This window comes from Rhinatrema bivittatum, chromosome 2 (genome assembly GCF_901001135.1).
Source record: "Rhinatrema bivittatum chromosome 2, aRhiBiv1.1, whole genome shotgun sequence".
NCBI classification, from domain to species: Eukaryota; Metazoa; Chordata; class Amphibia; order Gymnophiona; family Rhinatrematidae; genus Rhinatrema; species Rhinatrema bivittatum.
Genome location: NC_042616.1, coordinates 713,831,279 through 713,847,850, shown reverse-complemented (window position 1 = coordinate 713,847,850; position 16,572 = coordinate 713,831,279). Strand labels below are relative to the sequence as shown.

Here is a 16,572-nt window from a genome sequence, read left to right as displayed (position 1 = left end):
TGTTCTGGGCTTCCAAGATGGTACAGAGTGGCCCATGGAACGGTAGCCCACCTCCAAAACCAGTGCCTCGCAGACAGGCTACTTTTCCATGGGCCACCCAATATTTTTAAAAAACATCCATGCCTGAGGTAAACATTTAACCTTTGCAGTTGCTCCTTTCAGTTTTTTCCTAACCATTTTCCTCATTTTATCATAGTCACCTTTTTGAAAGTTAAATGCTGTCATAGTAGATTTCTTTTTTGTGATCCCACCAGTTAAGTCAAATTTGATAATATTGTGTCAATACTATTGCCAAGTGGCTCCAACACTGTTACCTCTTGCACCAAATCCTGTATTCCATTAAGGAATAGATCTAAATAGTTTCCCCTCTTGTTGGTTCTTGTACCAGCTGCTCCAGGAAGTATTCTTTTATTTCATCTAGGAACTTTACTTCTCTAGAATGTCCTGATGTAACATTCACCCAGTCAATACTAAGGTAATTTAAATCACCCATTATTACTGTGCTGCTCATTTTATTAGCTTCCCTAATTTCTTTTAGCATTTCATTGTCTATTAGTTCATTCTGGCCAGGTGGATGGTAATACACCCCCATTACTATTTTATTCCCTTTTTCACCTGGAATTTCTATCCATAAACATTCAACATTGCATTTTGTTTCTTGCAGAACTCTCTTTAACATATAGTGCCACCCCTCCACCAATTTGATCCATCCTGTCATTTCGATATAATTTGTACCTTGGTATCACAGTGTCTCTTTGGTTATTATACTTCCAACAGGTCTCTGAGATGCCAATTATATCTACCTCTTCATCCAGTGTTATACACTGTAACTCTGCCATCTTATTTTTTAGACTTCTAGCATTTGTATATGGACATTTCAAAGTATGTTTCTTGTTTGTATTTACAACCTACTCATCAGTTGACAGGGGTAATTTGGAATATTTCTGCACTTTACTTAAAGACACCTGGTCCCCTTTGTGATTTATTGTAATCTCTCTACTGGGATGCCCTATTTTCTCTGTTCTCTTAGTATCTGTTGTGATGTGGACGCTTGGACCAAGGCGGGGTTGACGCTACCTACAGGGGGTGTTCCCAACTGTAGGTCCTTGCTGTTGTCAGGCAGCCAGGGGTGGTGTGGAGTTCCTACTGGACCTTCACCACTACCAGCCCTCGTTCCCAGTAGGGATGTGCAGCCAAAAAGTTTTCGTTGCATTCGTGATTCAAATTCATTGGGGCGCAAATGTGTTACATTCGTCCGTATGGCGCCCCGATGCGTTAATACGGCGAGTTAAATTCGTGTCCCGGCTAAAATTAAAATTAACGACAACCCCCCACCCTCCTGACCCCCCCCCCAAGACTTACCAAAACTCCCTGGTGGTCCAGCGGGGAATCCAGAAGCCATCCCTGCATTCTCACACCCTCGTTTGCCGGTTTCATCACGGCGCCGATAGCCTGTGTCACAGGGGCTACTGGTACCATTGGTCAGCCCCCGTCACATGGTCACCGGTGCCATCTCGTGCTCCTACCATGTGACAGGGGCTGACCAATGGCACCGGTAGCCCCTGTGACATGGTATGGGCAAAGGCTATCGGTGCCATTTTGAGTCCTGGCATTGGATGGCTGGCGTGCAGGAGGTCGCTCCGGGACCCCTGTTGGACCCACAGGGACTTTTGGCCAGCTTGGGGTTTAACACCACTCTAAAAAACATGAAAACAGCCCTCAGGAAAATAGAGAAAGAATGGCAAAAAAGTAAGCTGCCCGCAACACAACAGAAATACCGCACACAATTAGCTGCCTACAAAAAATCAATCCAAAACACAAAACGGGACTACTTTGGTAAAAAAATAATAAATTCCACTAACAAATCCAAATCCTTGTTCAACATTGTAAACAACCTCATTTCTGACAACTGCAACTCCAACGCAACTGTCACCAAAAAAAACTTAAGCCAAGATTTAGCTATCTTCTTTAAGGACAAAATCTCCAAAATAACAGATGCCCTCAATACTACATCAAGCTTCCAAATTCAAACATCAACAAATAACATCTCTCCTTGGCTCGACTTCAGACCTATCTTTATTATGGAAACAGAAAAAATGATGAGAAAAATCAACCCTGCACGTCATGATTTAGACACCATTCCCACCTGAGTACTTAAGGAAATTGCTTATCCAATAGCCTCAACAATTGCAGCAATCATCAACAGATCGCTCGAGGAAGGCGAGCTGCCTCCCAAGTTAAAAATCGCCACAATCACACCTTTATTAAAGAAAAAAAACCTCAACCCAGATGACCTAAACAATTACCGCCCAATCTCTAACCTACCCTTTTTTGCCAAAATGACGGAGAAGGCGGTTCTGAAACAACTTAACGAACATCTAGACGATAATAAAATACTTTATCCCACCCAATTTGGATTCAGGAAAAACCACAGTACCGAAACCCTCCTACTCAACTTTTCCAATACCATACTAAGAGGATTCGACAACAAAAAAGGATACCTTCTGATTCTTTTGGACCTCTCCGCAGCCTTCGACACAGTGGACCACAAAATGCTTATCTCCAGTCTTGAATCCATTGGACTAGCGGGCAATACTCTTAGTTGGTTTACATCTTTCCTTAAAATAGATATTTCAAAGTCTCCTACATCGAAACCTATCCCCCTCGAAACAGGTGTGCCACAAAGATCGGCACTATCACCCATTTTATTCAACATCTACCTTATTCCTTTATGCCATCTCCTATCTAGACTTGACATAACGTATTACATGTACGCCGATGATATACAAATCCTCATTCCAATTTCCTCCTCCATAGAAGATGCAATGTCAAGAGCAGCCTCACACCTTGATGCAATCAGAAACATGCTAATCCATCTCAAATTATGTTTAAATATGAGCAAAACTGAATGTATCCTAATCACCAGAAAAAACTCTGGACAAAAAACGATACCACCCTTCCATTTTGACAATACCCTCATTCAACTTAAAGATAACGTGAAAGACCTGGGCTTTTGGTTAGACAATGATCTAAACTATAAAAAACACATCTCTACAAGAATAAAAGAAGGCTTTCACAAACTACAAGTAATCAAACACCTAAAACCACTGCTTCACCCCCATGATTTCAAAACTGTCCTACAAGCCCTCATCTTCTCCGTTTTGGACTAGTGCAACTCCCTCCTGATTGGCCTACCTAAAACGTCCTTAAGACCCTTGCAGCTACTTCAGAATGCTGCTGCCAGAGTCCTAATGGGTAAAAGAAAATCTGATCACATTACACCTGTTCTCAACCAATTACAGTGGCTCCCAATAGAGAAAAGAATAGAATTCAAAGTTCTCTCAATACTTCACAAAGCAATCTATAAAGCTGACTACACTGCCCTTGATGACATCATACATATACATTGTTCTCAACGCACAACAAGAACAACTAGTAAACTTCAACTAGTGATTCCTTCACTTCCACATGCCAAACTGTCCTCCACCAGAAACAGAGCCTTCTCCATCATTGGCCCAAAGCTATGGAATTTGTTACCTCATTACCTAACCGCTCAAGAAAACATAAAATCCTTCAAAAAAGACCTAAAAGCCTGGCTACTCAGCCAAACTCATAATGACAGCACACACAATGATCTTAAAATATAATCCCACAGCCTTCTAACATTCAATCTCCCCCTTTGACAATCTCTCCTGCTTCAAGCTACAGATGCCTCCTTTTATGATTTGAACTCAGATATTTCTGTTTACCTATTCAGTGTACCTATCCTGTGTATATCTTGTTCTGTTTATACTACTATTATATGCCAGTTCTCATTTTATTGTTAAAATGAAATTTTAAAATGTTTTAAATGTAACAAGTTGTTATAAATGTAAACCGGAGTGAAGGCAACTCTGCTATATCTCGGTATATAAAAAATGCTAAATATAAATAAATAAATAAATAAATTACAGCACTTGATCAGCTATTCACTGACGCCCTCCACGAGGAGGAGATTGAACTTCTCTTCTTGGAGAAATCCATTCATCCTATAGTCCTGGGATTGCCATGGCTCCAGCATCACTCCCCCCAGTTTGACTGGGGAGCCTTACAGCTCACCGAATGGAGTCATGCTTGTCGCCAACAATGCCTGAAGAAGGTGGAGGCTACGTCCACAATTCCCCTTGCAGTAGACGTCTCTGGTCTTCTGCCTTCCTACGGGGACTTCGAGGACGTCTTCTCTAAGCAGAAAGCAGATATCCTGCTGCCTCTGCATAAGTTTGATTGTCCGATTGACATGCTACCAGGCACTACCCCTCCCAGGGGTAGGACCTATCCTTTGTCTTTACCTGAAACCCGAGCTATGACCGAATACATCCAGGAAAATTTAGCTAAGGAGTTTATCAGACTGTCCACCTCGCCGGCAGGAACAGGTTTTTCTTCATCAAGAAGGATGGGTCATTGAGACCTTGTATCGACTACCATGGGCTAAATGCTATCACTTGTAAGGATCGGTACCCGTTACCCTTGGTCTCTGAATTGTTTGACCGCCTACAGGGTGCTACCGTCTTTACTAAACTGGACCTGCGGGGTGCCTACAATTTAGTTTGTATTCGCCCAGAGGACGTCTGGAAGACAGCGTTTAACACAAGAGACGGGCATTATTAATACCTTGTCATGTCTTTCAGACTCTGCAATGCCCTCACAGTATTTCAACGAATGATAAACGAGATCTTTTGCGACCTTTAATACACCAAGGTTGTTGCATATCTGGATGACATCCTCATCTTCTCGAAGAACCTGGATTCCCATCGGGTCGATGTCAGCACTGTGCTCCAACGGCTTCGTGAAAATCACCTGTTCGCTAAATTGGATAAATGTTTATTCGAGAAGTCCAGTTTGCCATTCTTGGGATACATCATCTCCCAACGAGGTTTTACCATGGACCTTAGTAAGCTAAAGGGTATCCGCGACTGGCCGCAACCAGTAGGCCTACAGGCACTTCAAAGATTTCTTGGATTTACCAACTACTACTGTCAATTTATAGCAAATTACTCTGTGTTGGCCGCACCCCTCACAGCCATGACTAGAAAGGGCAGCGCCACAAGAAATTGGTCCCCGGAAGCCTTAGCTGCCTTTCAAAATCTTAAGGATGCTTTCTTTTCTGGACCTTGCCTATACCACCCAGATTCAAGTTGCCCTTTCGTCGTTGAGGTCGATGCCTCGGCTCTTGGTGCTGGGGCAGTTCTAAGTCAGCACTCCACTCGAGGGACTCTTCTACCATGTTCCTTCTTTTCCCATAAGTTCTCCAATACAGAACAGAATTACTGTATTGGGGACCGGGAATTGCTGTCCATTAAGCTTGCCTTTGAGGAATTGCGCCCCTGGTTGGAGGGTGCGCAGCACAAATTCACCGTCTATACCGATCACAAGAATCTCGAACACCTTCGGCATGTCCAGCGTCTTAACGCTCGCCAGGCCCACTGGGCTTTATTTTTCTCTCGATTTGATTTTGAGCTCCGATACCGTCCGGCGGAGAAGAACCTCCGAGTGGACGCCGTCTCGCTCTTTTGATCCTGATGGCATTCAAGAAAAACCCAGCCATATAACTGATCCTGCTTGCATCTGTCTTTCCTCCACCTTCACCGTCCCAGCCGGAAAAACCATTGTGCCTCGTCTACTCCGAGAGAGGGTCATCCTGAGCGCATCGGGACCTTGGGGCTCCTACAATATTTCTACTGGTGGCATACTATGGTTTCTGACACCTGTGCCCAGCAGAAGCCTCCAGCTGGCCATCCTTGGGGTCTTCTCCAGCCGATGCCTGCACTTGATGAGCCGTGGACTCATCTTTCTACGGATTTCATCGTAGACTTACCGCCATCCAAGGGAAACACTGTAATTTGGGTCATCATAGACCGCTTCTCCAAGATGGCCCATTTTGGGCCTTTGCCTGCCTTGCCCTCAGCCCCAGAGCTCGCACGTCTTTTTTTTCAACAAGTGTTTTGTCTCCATGGCTTGCCTACAGATATCACCTCTGTCAGAGGACCTCAATTCATCTCTCGCTACTGGCGCTGCCTCTGCAGGAAATTTGGAGTTAATATCAGTCTGATGACTGCATACCATCCACAAGCCAATGGCCAGGCCTAGTGTACCTATCATTCTCTGAAAAATTTCCTGCTGTCTTATTCTAACGATCAACAGGATAATTGGGCAGAGCTCTTACCGTGGGCAGAATTCTCAAACAATTCCCATGTGGCAGCCGCCACGGAGCCTCACCATTCACTATAGTCTAAGGCTTCCCTTACCAGTTCCTTTGTCAGTGCCTTCCCCGGCAGCTCAGGCCACTGCTGATGCTCTGCAAGTCATCTGGAATCAGATGAATAAACGCCTTTGTCAAGCAGCTGCCCAAGCCAAGAAGGCCGCCAACTCTCACCGTCGCCCGGCTCCTGAATTCCAGCCAGGCCAAAAGGTTTGGTTGAGCACCCGCTACATCCGGCTGAAGTTACCTTCTCAAAGGTTTGTTCCCAGGTACATTGGTCCGTTCTCTGTGACCCGACGTATTGGACCTGTTACTTACCAACTTCGGTTACCACCCAACTTGGGTATATACAATTCGTTCCATGTGTCTGCTCAAGTCAGTGATACTTTCTTGGCCATCATGTAAAACCCCTGCGCCATCTCCAGTTTCCTCTGAGACTGATACCACATATCGGGTCCAAGAAGTCCTGGATGTCCGGAGAAGAGGATGCCGTTGGGGGTACCTTCTTTCATGGGAAGGTTACAGACCTGAGGAAAACTCCTGGGAACTGGCCAGTAACATCCTGGACAAGGGACTCCTACTTCAGTTCCACTGTGCCCATCCGGGCAAGCCCCGACCACCAAGAGGGGGGCGTAAAGGGGGGGTACTGTTACGTGTCCTGGCCATGCAAGGCCCATGCTCGGGTCTACTCACTCTGGGAGCTCAGCTGGTGGGCAGCTGCCTCCGTCCCTGGACACTTGCAGCCATCTCTTCCGCTTCTGACTCCAGCACGGTTCCTCCTGGGGCCCGGCGGGCCTCACTGCTCGGGCCGTGTAGTGTCGCTGCCGCCCTCCTTCCTCCGGGCTCCTGCTTAGGCACACATGCAATTTTCGCTCTTTTAAAGGGGCCGCGGAGGGAAAATAACCTGCGGCCCCGGATGATGACATCACTGAGTCTCAGTATAAAAGGCAGGGCCCAGCTACTTGTTCCCTGCCTTGGCAACAGGTCTCCACGATTGCTCGTGTACTAGTTGCTTGTTCCTGGTTCCTGTCCTTGCGTGTTCCCTTGTCTGCTCCTCGTTCCTCGTACTGATTCTCTGGTATTGACCCCTGCATCACTTGAACTACACTTGGACTGATTCTCTGGTACTTGACCTTCACTTCTTCTGGACCACGTCTAATCTATCTCCTGGCTCTGACCTCTGCTCTACTCCTGGTACTGTGCCTTCCTGATGCCTCCCCTGACTCCATTTTCCCTTGGACTCCCCTTGGCTCCTACTGACCTGGCCTCTCAGGCTTCGGCCTATCTTTACCTAGATGCTCCCTGCCCTCCTTTGTTCCTGTTGGCTTCTGGGTCTTTGGAACACTGCCTCATCCGAACCGTCCTGGCCTTCCAATACCTCTGCTGGTTTCTGGCGTCCCCTTGTCTACATCAACTGGGAGTCATCTTACGGAAGCCTGCCTAAGTCTAGCTGGCCCCAGCACCCGAGGGCACAAACTAAGGGGAATATGGGCTGGTATTGGCGAAGCTCCAGTAGGCCTCCGTCTCCTAGCCTGCTCCGCTACCTGGTGGTGGGGACCTGTAGGGCTTGCCCTGCGAGTAGCGCCAACCCCACCTTGGGCCAAGGGTCCACCATCAGTGCAACACCCAGGCCTGCAATTTGAGGCCTGGGCTTGACCCTAGGCCGACCCAACCTCCGGGTCAGTTCACAGTGTTGGGCCTGGGACAGGGCTGAGGCCCTGGCATCAGGACCCAGCCTCCAGGAGGGGTTGTGGCATCGTGCCTGGGCTAGGGTATTCACAAGGGATCTCCAAATGTCATATGTAAACACAGATTTTCTGATTATTCCTGCAGATAATGCTTGGAATACAAGTATTACCTCTAATCCAATAGGCCACACCAAATGAAGATAATAATGGTGGGAGTTCTTAAACAGGTCTATGCCAGGAAATAACTGAAGAATGTATTCTCATAGATTTTTGGTCTGGCTCATTATTTTATCCTTTGCAGTTCATATGCCTGTCAGTCACAGGTTATGTATAGGTTAGGGGCATAAACTGTACTTCTTTCTGAAATTTCTCCTCAGTTACAGGTAATGTAAAGATGGGGTGGTGCATCCTACACAGGGCTTCTTTTTATGAAATATTTCCATTTGATTTTGCTGTTGTTAGTACTGTTATATCTTTTCAAGCATCACTGGCTCTTGTTGTTTTGGGAAGACAGGGAAAACAGACAAATGTACTTGTGAACATGCACGTCTTACACAGCCTGCAGTTAGTTGCTCTTTCACTGGTGTCAGCACATCTAGCAGTTTTACAGTTTCCTTCAGCTTTCATCTTTGTTCGTTTAGTACTTAGAATGAGTCTTGTCACATGAATCTGTCTTTAGCCAATAGAGATGCCTGAAAGCCTAGTCTTAGCATGAGGTACAGCATATAATGCAACAAATCAGACTGCATAGAAGGTCTGTGAGTGTGAAGGTGTGGGTAGGTGTAGTAGACAGGAAAGAGGAAATTATAGGAAGGATATTTATTAAAGTGTACATAGAGGTGGGGGGAGAGGAGGTCATGGTAGGGAAATGTACTCAGGTTAAAGGAGTAGAGAACAGGCCCTTCATAGCCCAGGTTAGGCCCACTAGCTACAAAGTTGATGAATATAGGACAGCATAGAATGGGGAGAAAAGAAAGGGGGAGATGTAAAAGGATACAGGGGCTCCCAAAAACATGCACCTACTTGTCAGTAAGAGGTAAAGCATGTTGTTGAGGCCATAGAGGAAATACAGGAGAAGCACGCGGAGGCTGGACAATGACCTACGTCGATGACTGTTCTTCATGCTAGAAGAAAACCACCACTTTCTGGTGAAGGTCCTGGAGAACTACAGTGTGAATTTTAAAACAGACTTCACAAGTATATCTCTGGCAGCAAGGGAATGTATTTGTAAACAAATAGCATCAATCAATCACCCCCAGTATAACACCACATGCGAAACATTGCTATAGGGAAATTAAATGGTGCATTTGCAAAAAGTCCACCAAGATCCATGCCCATCAGCAGAAAACTAATGGTGATTATGTCTATCCCATTCGCCTCATACCACTGGAGCAATGCATTGTGGAAACATTAGGTCTAGACATTGTCGGCCTCTCAAAGTCTGTGCATACATAATTAGCGATACACCAGGAGGAGCTGGTGACTTGCCTGCGTTTCAAGAATACAAATTAGGAAGACACAACAAGAATCTAATAATGTTCCCTTTAGGTTCCAAATCTATCTATCAAGCCTGTAGGAGATCACAGGCTTAGCAAATGGAAGAGTTTTGACTGGGCTGAGGATCTAGAGAATACAGGAACAGTTACATAGAAATGAAATGAAACATAGAAATGACGGCAGAAGAAGACCAAATGGCCCATCTAGTCTGCCCAGCAAGCTTCACACATATTTTCTCTCATACTTATCTGTTTCTCTTAGCTCTTGGTTCTATTTCCCTTCCACCCCCACCTTTAATGTAGAGAGCAGTGATGGAGCTGCATCCAAGTGAAATATCTAGCTTGATTCGTTAGGGGTAGTAGCCGCCGCATTAAGCAAGCTGCACCCATGCTTATTTGTTTTACCCAGACTATGTTATTAGCCCTTATTGGTTGTTTTTCTTCTCCCCTGCCGTTGAAGCAGGGAGCTATGCTGGATATGCGTGACGTATAAGTCTTCTCCCATGCCGTTGAAGCAGAGAGCCATGCTGGATGTGCATCGAAAGTGAAGTATCAGGCACATTTGGTTTGGGGTAGTAACCGCCGTAACAAGCCAGCTACTCCCCGCTTTGTGAGTGCGAACCCTCTTTTCTTCTCCCCTGCTGTTGAAGCAGAGAGCTCTGCTGGATGTGTGAAGTATCAGTTTTTCTTCTCCCCTGCCGTTGAATCAGAGAACTTTGCTGTATATGCATTGAAAGTGAAGTATCAGGCTTATTTGATTTGGGGTAGTAACCGCCGTAACAAGCCAGCTACTCCCCTCTTTGTGAGTGTGAATCCTTTTTTCCACATTTCCTCTTGCTGTTGAAGCTTAGAGCGATGTTGGAGTCACCGTAAGCCTGTGTATGTTTATTTAATAAGGATATTGTCTCCAGGCAGTAGCCATCATTCTGGCGAGTCACCCACTCTTCATTGGCAGCCTCTTGACTTTATGGATCCACAGTGTTTATCCCACGCCCCTTTGAAGTCCTTCACAGTTCTGGTCTTCACCACATCCTCCGGAAGGGCATTCCAGGCATCCACCACCCTCTCCGTGAAGAAATACTTCCTGACATTGGTTCTGAATCTTCCTCCCTGGAGCTTCAAATCGTGACCCCTGGTTCTGCTGATTTATTTCCTTCGGAAAAGGTTTGTCGTTGTCTTTTGATCATTAACACCTTTCAAGTATCTGAAAGTCTGTATCATATCACCTCTGCTCCTCCTTTCCTCCAGGGTGTACATATTTAGATTCTTCAATCTCTCCTCGTACGTCATCCGATGAAGATCCTCCACCTTCCTGGTCGCCCTTCTCTGTACCGCCTCCATCTTGTCTTTGTCTTTTTGAAGGTACGGTCTCCAGAACTGAACACAGTACTCCAGGTGAGGCCTCATCAAGGACCTGTACAAGGGAATAATCACTTCCCTTTTCTTACTCGATATTCCTCTCTCTATGCAGCCCAGCATTCTTCTGGCTTTAGCTATTGCCTTGTCGCATTGTTTCGCCGACTTCAGATCATTAGACACCATCACCCCAAGGTCCCTCTCCTGCTCCGTGCACATCAGCCTTTCCCCCCCCATCGAATACAGTTCATTTGGATTTCCACTCCCCATATGCATGACTTTGCACTTCTTGGCATTGAATCTCAGCTGCCATATCTTCGACCACTCTTCCAGTTTCCTTAGATCCCGTCTCATTCTCTCCACTCCTTCCGGCGTGTCCACTCTGTTGCAGATCTTAGTGTCATCCGCAAAAAGACAAACCTTACCTTCTATCCCGTCCGCAATGTCGCTCACAAAGATATTGAACAGGACCGGTCCCAACACCGATCCTTGCGGTACACCACTTGAAAGGGATGAGGGCATATCTGGGCCAGGATCTTTTAAGAAGATTGATGACTTGTGGATGAGGGGCACTAACATATTTCAAGGCAAAAGAGATTCACATTATGCGCCTTGCAGTAAATGAGCTTCACATTTCTGATTGAAACATAGAAAGGACCACACCTTGGGACAAGCAGAGCGTGGAAATATGCCTATGGAATCACCCCCAGGAAATATTTTTATGGCTCTTTGGGATACAGTGAATTCCCTAAAAAGGGTTACATGTATATGTCCAAAGGAGCTGTGGAATCGCAAGACAGCTGCTCAATAGATATTTAGAAATTACAGTATCATTTTAACTGATACATGGGGATTGCTATTACTTGACATACTGCTCAGTGTTCTTGACACTTAGTAGAGACAGTATACAGATTTCTTTTAATTATGCATACTGCAATTGTTCACATTATGACATATAGTGAAATGTTACACCCCTCACCTCTTATCTGAAGCAACTCTAGCAGCATGTTGATCCAAGGACCCAGGATAGACCTTCCTGCAACTCTGGACTTCTTTTTAAAGTCCCCTAACCGGGACTTCCTGTGGCACTGGCTGATGACATCACATCTTCCATGAGTATATAAGGAAGTCCTTTGCAACCAGCCAGTGCCTCAGCAACAGAAGACCTAGTAAACCAGTGTTTTGTGACTTGTCTTGTTTCTTTGTCTCCTTGGTTACCTTGTTCCTTGCCCACCTAGACCTGGTTTCCTGTCCCTGCTTGTCTCATTAGTCCTGGTTGGCTTGTTTGTCTTGGCTACCCTGTTCATCTTGGATTGTTTCTCTGGATTCTGACCTTCACCTGGCTCCTGACCATTTCCTGTCTGCTGCCTACCCTGACCTCTGGCTTGCTACCTATTCTACTGTCTGCCATGACCCTTTCTTGGATTGTACACTTGATCTGGATAGCCCTAGGACCCACCTAAGTCCTGCTGGCTGCCAGAACCCATGGGCTCAGCCTGCAGGGGAGGTGGCTGGTATAGGTGAAGCTCCAGTTGGTCCCACCTGTGGGCTTCTCTTCCAGCTGCTGGTGAGGACCTAGTGGGTTTGCTTGTTAGGCTGCATCAACCACACTGCAGTCACAAGGGTTCACTTTCTCCATCAGTGTTATATGAACAGGTCAGTAAAAAAAAAAAAAAAGATTATGAATAAAAAGGCACATATTCAAAGGGTACAATTGCCTATGTCTGGGAGTAAGCCCTAGTAAATTTTCAAAAGGACCAATTTAGGTGCATGAGTGCCTAACAAGTGGGTCCCTATGCGGCAGAGTTATGGCAGGGAAATAAAAGCTAAGTGCTTAGTCTTGATTTTCAGAATTAGGCACTTAAATCCAGGTAAAGAAATAGAAGACCTAAATTAAGGGTCCTAAGTTTTAGGAACCTAAATACATGTGAAATTCTCAATTGTAAACCTAAGCACCTAACTCAGGGGCCCAGCCATTTTTTAATATTGGCCTCATAATCTTTAGTCAGAATAAAAAGTGCCAAGCTTTCAATTCTCACTCTGTAGTTTCTGCCTGTTAAAAAAACACCATCATTGTAATTTGCAAGGTCTGTGAGAAATGATTCAATCTTTATTCGTCTTAGTATAACTTGAAATTGTACCATAATGAAGACCAAGCCTTTATTAATTAAAACAAAATTCATAATGATCTATTGCCTGTCAAATGGCATTCTATCTTGACTTAAAACAACCAGCACAATACACAATAGATTTATTCAGATTTGTTTTCTCTCATTCAGGATTACTTACATTTACAGTACTACAGGCCATATCATACTGCTTAAACACAGAAACGGCTATAAGCATCACCACCAAAATAATCAAACTTTAGGAATTAAAAAATAAGAGCAATACAAGGAGTGAAAGTGAAGGCCAAAATCGGCAACAAAATCATCTGAGTGAAAGGAAGAGAGAATTCCTCACAGCTGTGGACCACATGCTGAATTCAAGATCTGTGCTGAAGAATGCAAGTCTTCTTTCTCGCCCTTCATTACCTTGGCAACATCTCTTCCATGTCAGCAATTACGTAGGAGACGACAGCCCACACAGCAGCACAGAGGTTCATTTGGGCTGGGTCCTGAACTGTCATTGTGTCTCCCTGAGAATGATGGAACCAAAAATACTTTCGAAAGTCATCAAGCAGACTGGCACCTAGAGCGAGAAGATGAAAAGGTGAACTTTCAGATCATCTTTGGCTATTCAAAGGAATTTGTGCATGCATTTGTGAACAGGAAAACCCGCAGGCAGATTCATTTTTCTCCCTTCTCTGACTTGAGAATCTGAGCTCTGCACTGGAGCAAAATCATAGAGGCATCCAAAGGATGCTGAGAGGTGCAAAAGGTTCTCACTGGTTAGCAATCTGCAAAAATGGTTTGATGGGAGCTCTGGAAACTGACACTCTTAATGTCCCATGTCGTCTGTAAAGTTTTCATTAAGTTTCATTTTCCTATTTCACTTTCAAAACATTCTGGTTTTATTTGTTCATGGCCCTATATGCCACAGATGAAAATACAACAGTATAATGGTGTTTCTAGTTTGATTCTGAAAAAAAGGGACTCCAAGGCTTAACAATATAATGCTTTATACAAGACCCTAAAAATCACATATATTGCTTAATAAGATACTTAAAAAACAAAACAAAACAGGAAAGAGGTGTAAAAACAAACACTAGCATTTGTATAATCTACACTGAACAACTGTCTAATTCAAGGGTTGGCAACTTCCGGAACATGTGCACAATGCTCAGTGAAAAATGCTGACATTTTCAAACTCTTGGGCCAACTGCCCTAATCTTTTGAAGAAAGAGTTCAGCAGAGCCAGCTGTGAGTTTTTTAAATATTTGTGGCATGGGCACTTTTGATCAAGCAGGCTATTGGGTGAGTGAGCAACAACAGGAAGCTGCAGTGTCAGGGAGGATGATGCTAAAAGTAACATAGCAGATTTTTTTTTTTCTACACTTGATGTAACAATAGTGATTGGCTCCTGATCTAGATAGTATATTAGCTAAAATATGTTTATTAAAAATATGTTCAAACTCATTTCAAATGCATAGAGGCGGTAGCTGTTTTGAGACTTCACTGGGACTGACATCAATGAAGAGATGAAAGAATGTAGTATTTTTTTCTTCTTAAACTGTGGAGTTTGGTTCACATACAGGAACTTTTGGGATATATCTAAAGAATTTTTAAGCATTTTTTTTTATCATACTTGTATAAGCACTACATAATAAAATATATTTTGGCCAGTACATTATGTAGACTATTACTAGGCCATCAAATATTTATTTATTTATAAGCATTTCATATTCCACCTTTTTCTAAAGGTAAGCCCATCTACAAACTACAGTAAGCAATGTCGTTACCTTTCTAACAGGGTCATTCATCAAACCATGTTAGGGCATGTATCGCACGATATCGCTGTGATAATGCACTGTCATGGTGATATTGCACGGTATATGCAATATGTTGCATGTCCCTCCCTTATTACAATGACCTTCTTTGCATGCAATTTTCATGATGAACAATGCAAATGCATGCAAAGGTCACTACTAGGCAATCTGATGCAAAAATGTTATCACGATAAAATTACATCTCGCTGGTAAGCATTAGATATGTGATGGGAGACTCAGGACCCTAATGCGGGTCCTGAGACTCCCACTGCACATTTAAAGCAGCATTAAAAAATGAAAAACAAATAAAAATAAAACATGTCCATAGGGCATCAGGAAGAGCTGCTATCCTCTAGACTATGCTTCATGTGGTGTAAGTCACTTTTACAGTTAGTGGTGAGCAAGGCAGGTGTGCTCCTACACTGTCAATGATCTGCTCTGTGTATAGCATTATGGCTAGAGAAACTGTTGTCAGCTGATGACCTAATGAGCCTACAAGCTGCTTCCATAGTAAATGGGACACAGTGCTCCCAGAGGTCTCATGTGGTTGCCATGATGGCTTTTCTGTGTTGGTCTCTTGCCAGACACTCATTTAGGAACAGCTAAGCCCTTGAGGGGCCCATGTCAGTACCTCAGACAAAGAAGGTGTCATATTTGCCTCCTTCAGATATGTTTAATGTGGCCAGGTATAGATAATCTGTGCTGGCCATATAACCTGACTTATATATGTCATTTTTAATAATTAGAGTACGTGAGGTCAAGTGTCTCTGAGATAGATTGACTTGGCCTGTATTGAAATAAAATTTGTATTTAAATTCTTGGGCCATGGGCCCATGAATGGTTAACAAGTAAAACAGTATACATACAGTGAAGTGTGGAAGCTCGAGGCTGCTATGCTATCTAGAGTATGGTATGTCCGAGATCCTGGCAGACTTAACTCATTGGTAAGAAACCATCTTTTATTTTTACTGTATCTATGATATGAGCAGATCAATTAAATACTTTCTTCATGTAAAATAAAAATCATATTCTTTAAGAATATATCTCTGAGTTCTTGAGTGGCTCTGATCTCAAATAATTAACTGAGCTCAATATGATGCATCAACTCTAAGGAGCGCTTATGTGTTAGACTTATGTGACATGGTATTCTAAGGTAAAGAGAGTAATCTTTCAGGGTACGCCTTGTTAACGTCTTTCTTGCTTAGAATTACCTATCAGAGCAGAACCAAGCCAGAACCCTTTACACAAAAATCACACAATGAAAGGAGCCATCCAGGAAGTGTATTTTGCAAACCAGAGACCACTTTATTAGGGACACATGAGGGCCACTGTTTGAAATCAAGTCAACATCTTAGGTAATCACAATTTGCAAGGACATGATAGCAAATTGCACAAACCATTGTACATTATGGGGCGGATTTTCAGAGCCCTGCTCGCGTAAATCCGCCCAAAACCGGGCGGATTTACGCGAGCAGGGCCCTGCGCGCCGGGAAGCCTATTTTACATAGGCCTCCCGGCGCGCGCAGAGCCCCGGGACTCGCGTAAGTCCCGGGGTTCTCGGAGGGGGGCGTGTCGGGGGCGTGTCGGGGGGGCGGGCCCGGTCGTCGCGGCGTTTCGGGGGCGTGTCGGCAGCGTTTTGGGGGCGGGTACGGGGGCGTGGCTACGGCCCGGGGGCGTGGCCGCGCCCTCCGTACCCGCCCCCAGGTCGCGGCCCGGCGCGCAGGAGTCCCGCTCGCGCGCGGGGATTTACGCCTCCATCCGGGAGGCGTAAATCCCCCGACAAAGGTAGGATGGGGGTTTAGACAGGGCCGGGCGGGTGGGTTAGGTAGGGGAAGGGAGGGGAAGGTGAGGGGAGGGCAAAGGAAA

At 44.7% G+C, this 16,572-nt stretch overlaps 1 protein-coding gene across 2 annotated transcripts in view; it reads right to left on the bottom strand.

Moving 5' to 3' along the window:
• Positions 1-12,866: 12,866 nt before the first annotated feature.
• Positions 12,867-16,572, bottom strand: part of CPQ (carboxypeptidase Q) — an 885,139-nt gene continuing 881,433 nt past the window's right edge. For both annotated transcript variants that reach the window (XM_029591758.1, XM_029591757.1), the window contains exon 8: positions 12,867-13,469. In XM_029591758.1, the coding sequence (XP_029447618.1) occupies positions 13,309-13,469 (161 nt within the window). In that variant the 3' untranslated portion in view covers positions 12,867-13,308. The remainder of the gene's footprint in view (positions 13,470-16,572) is intronic.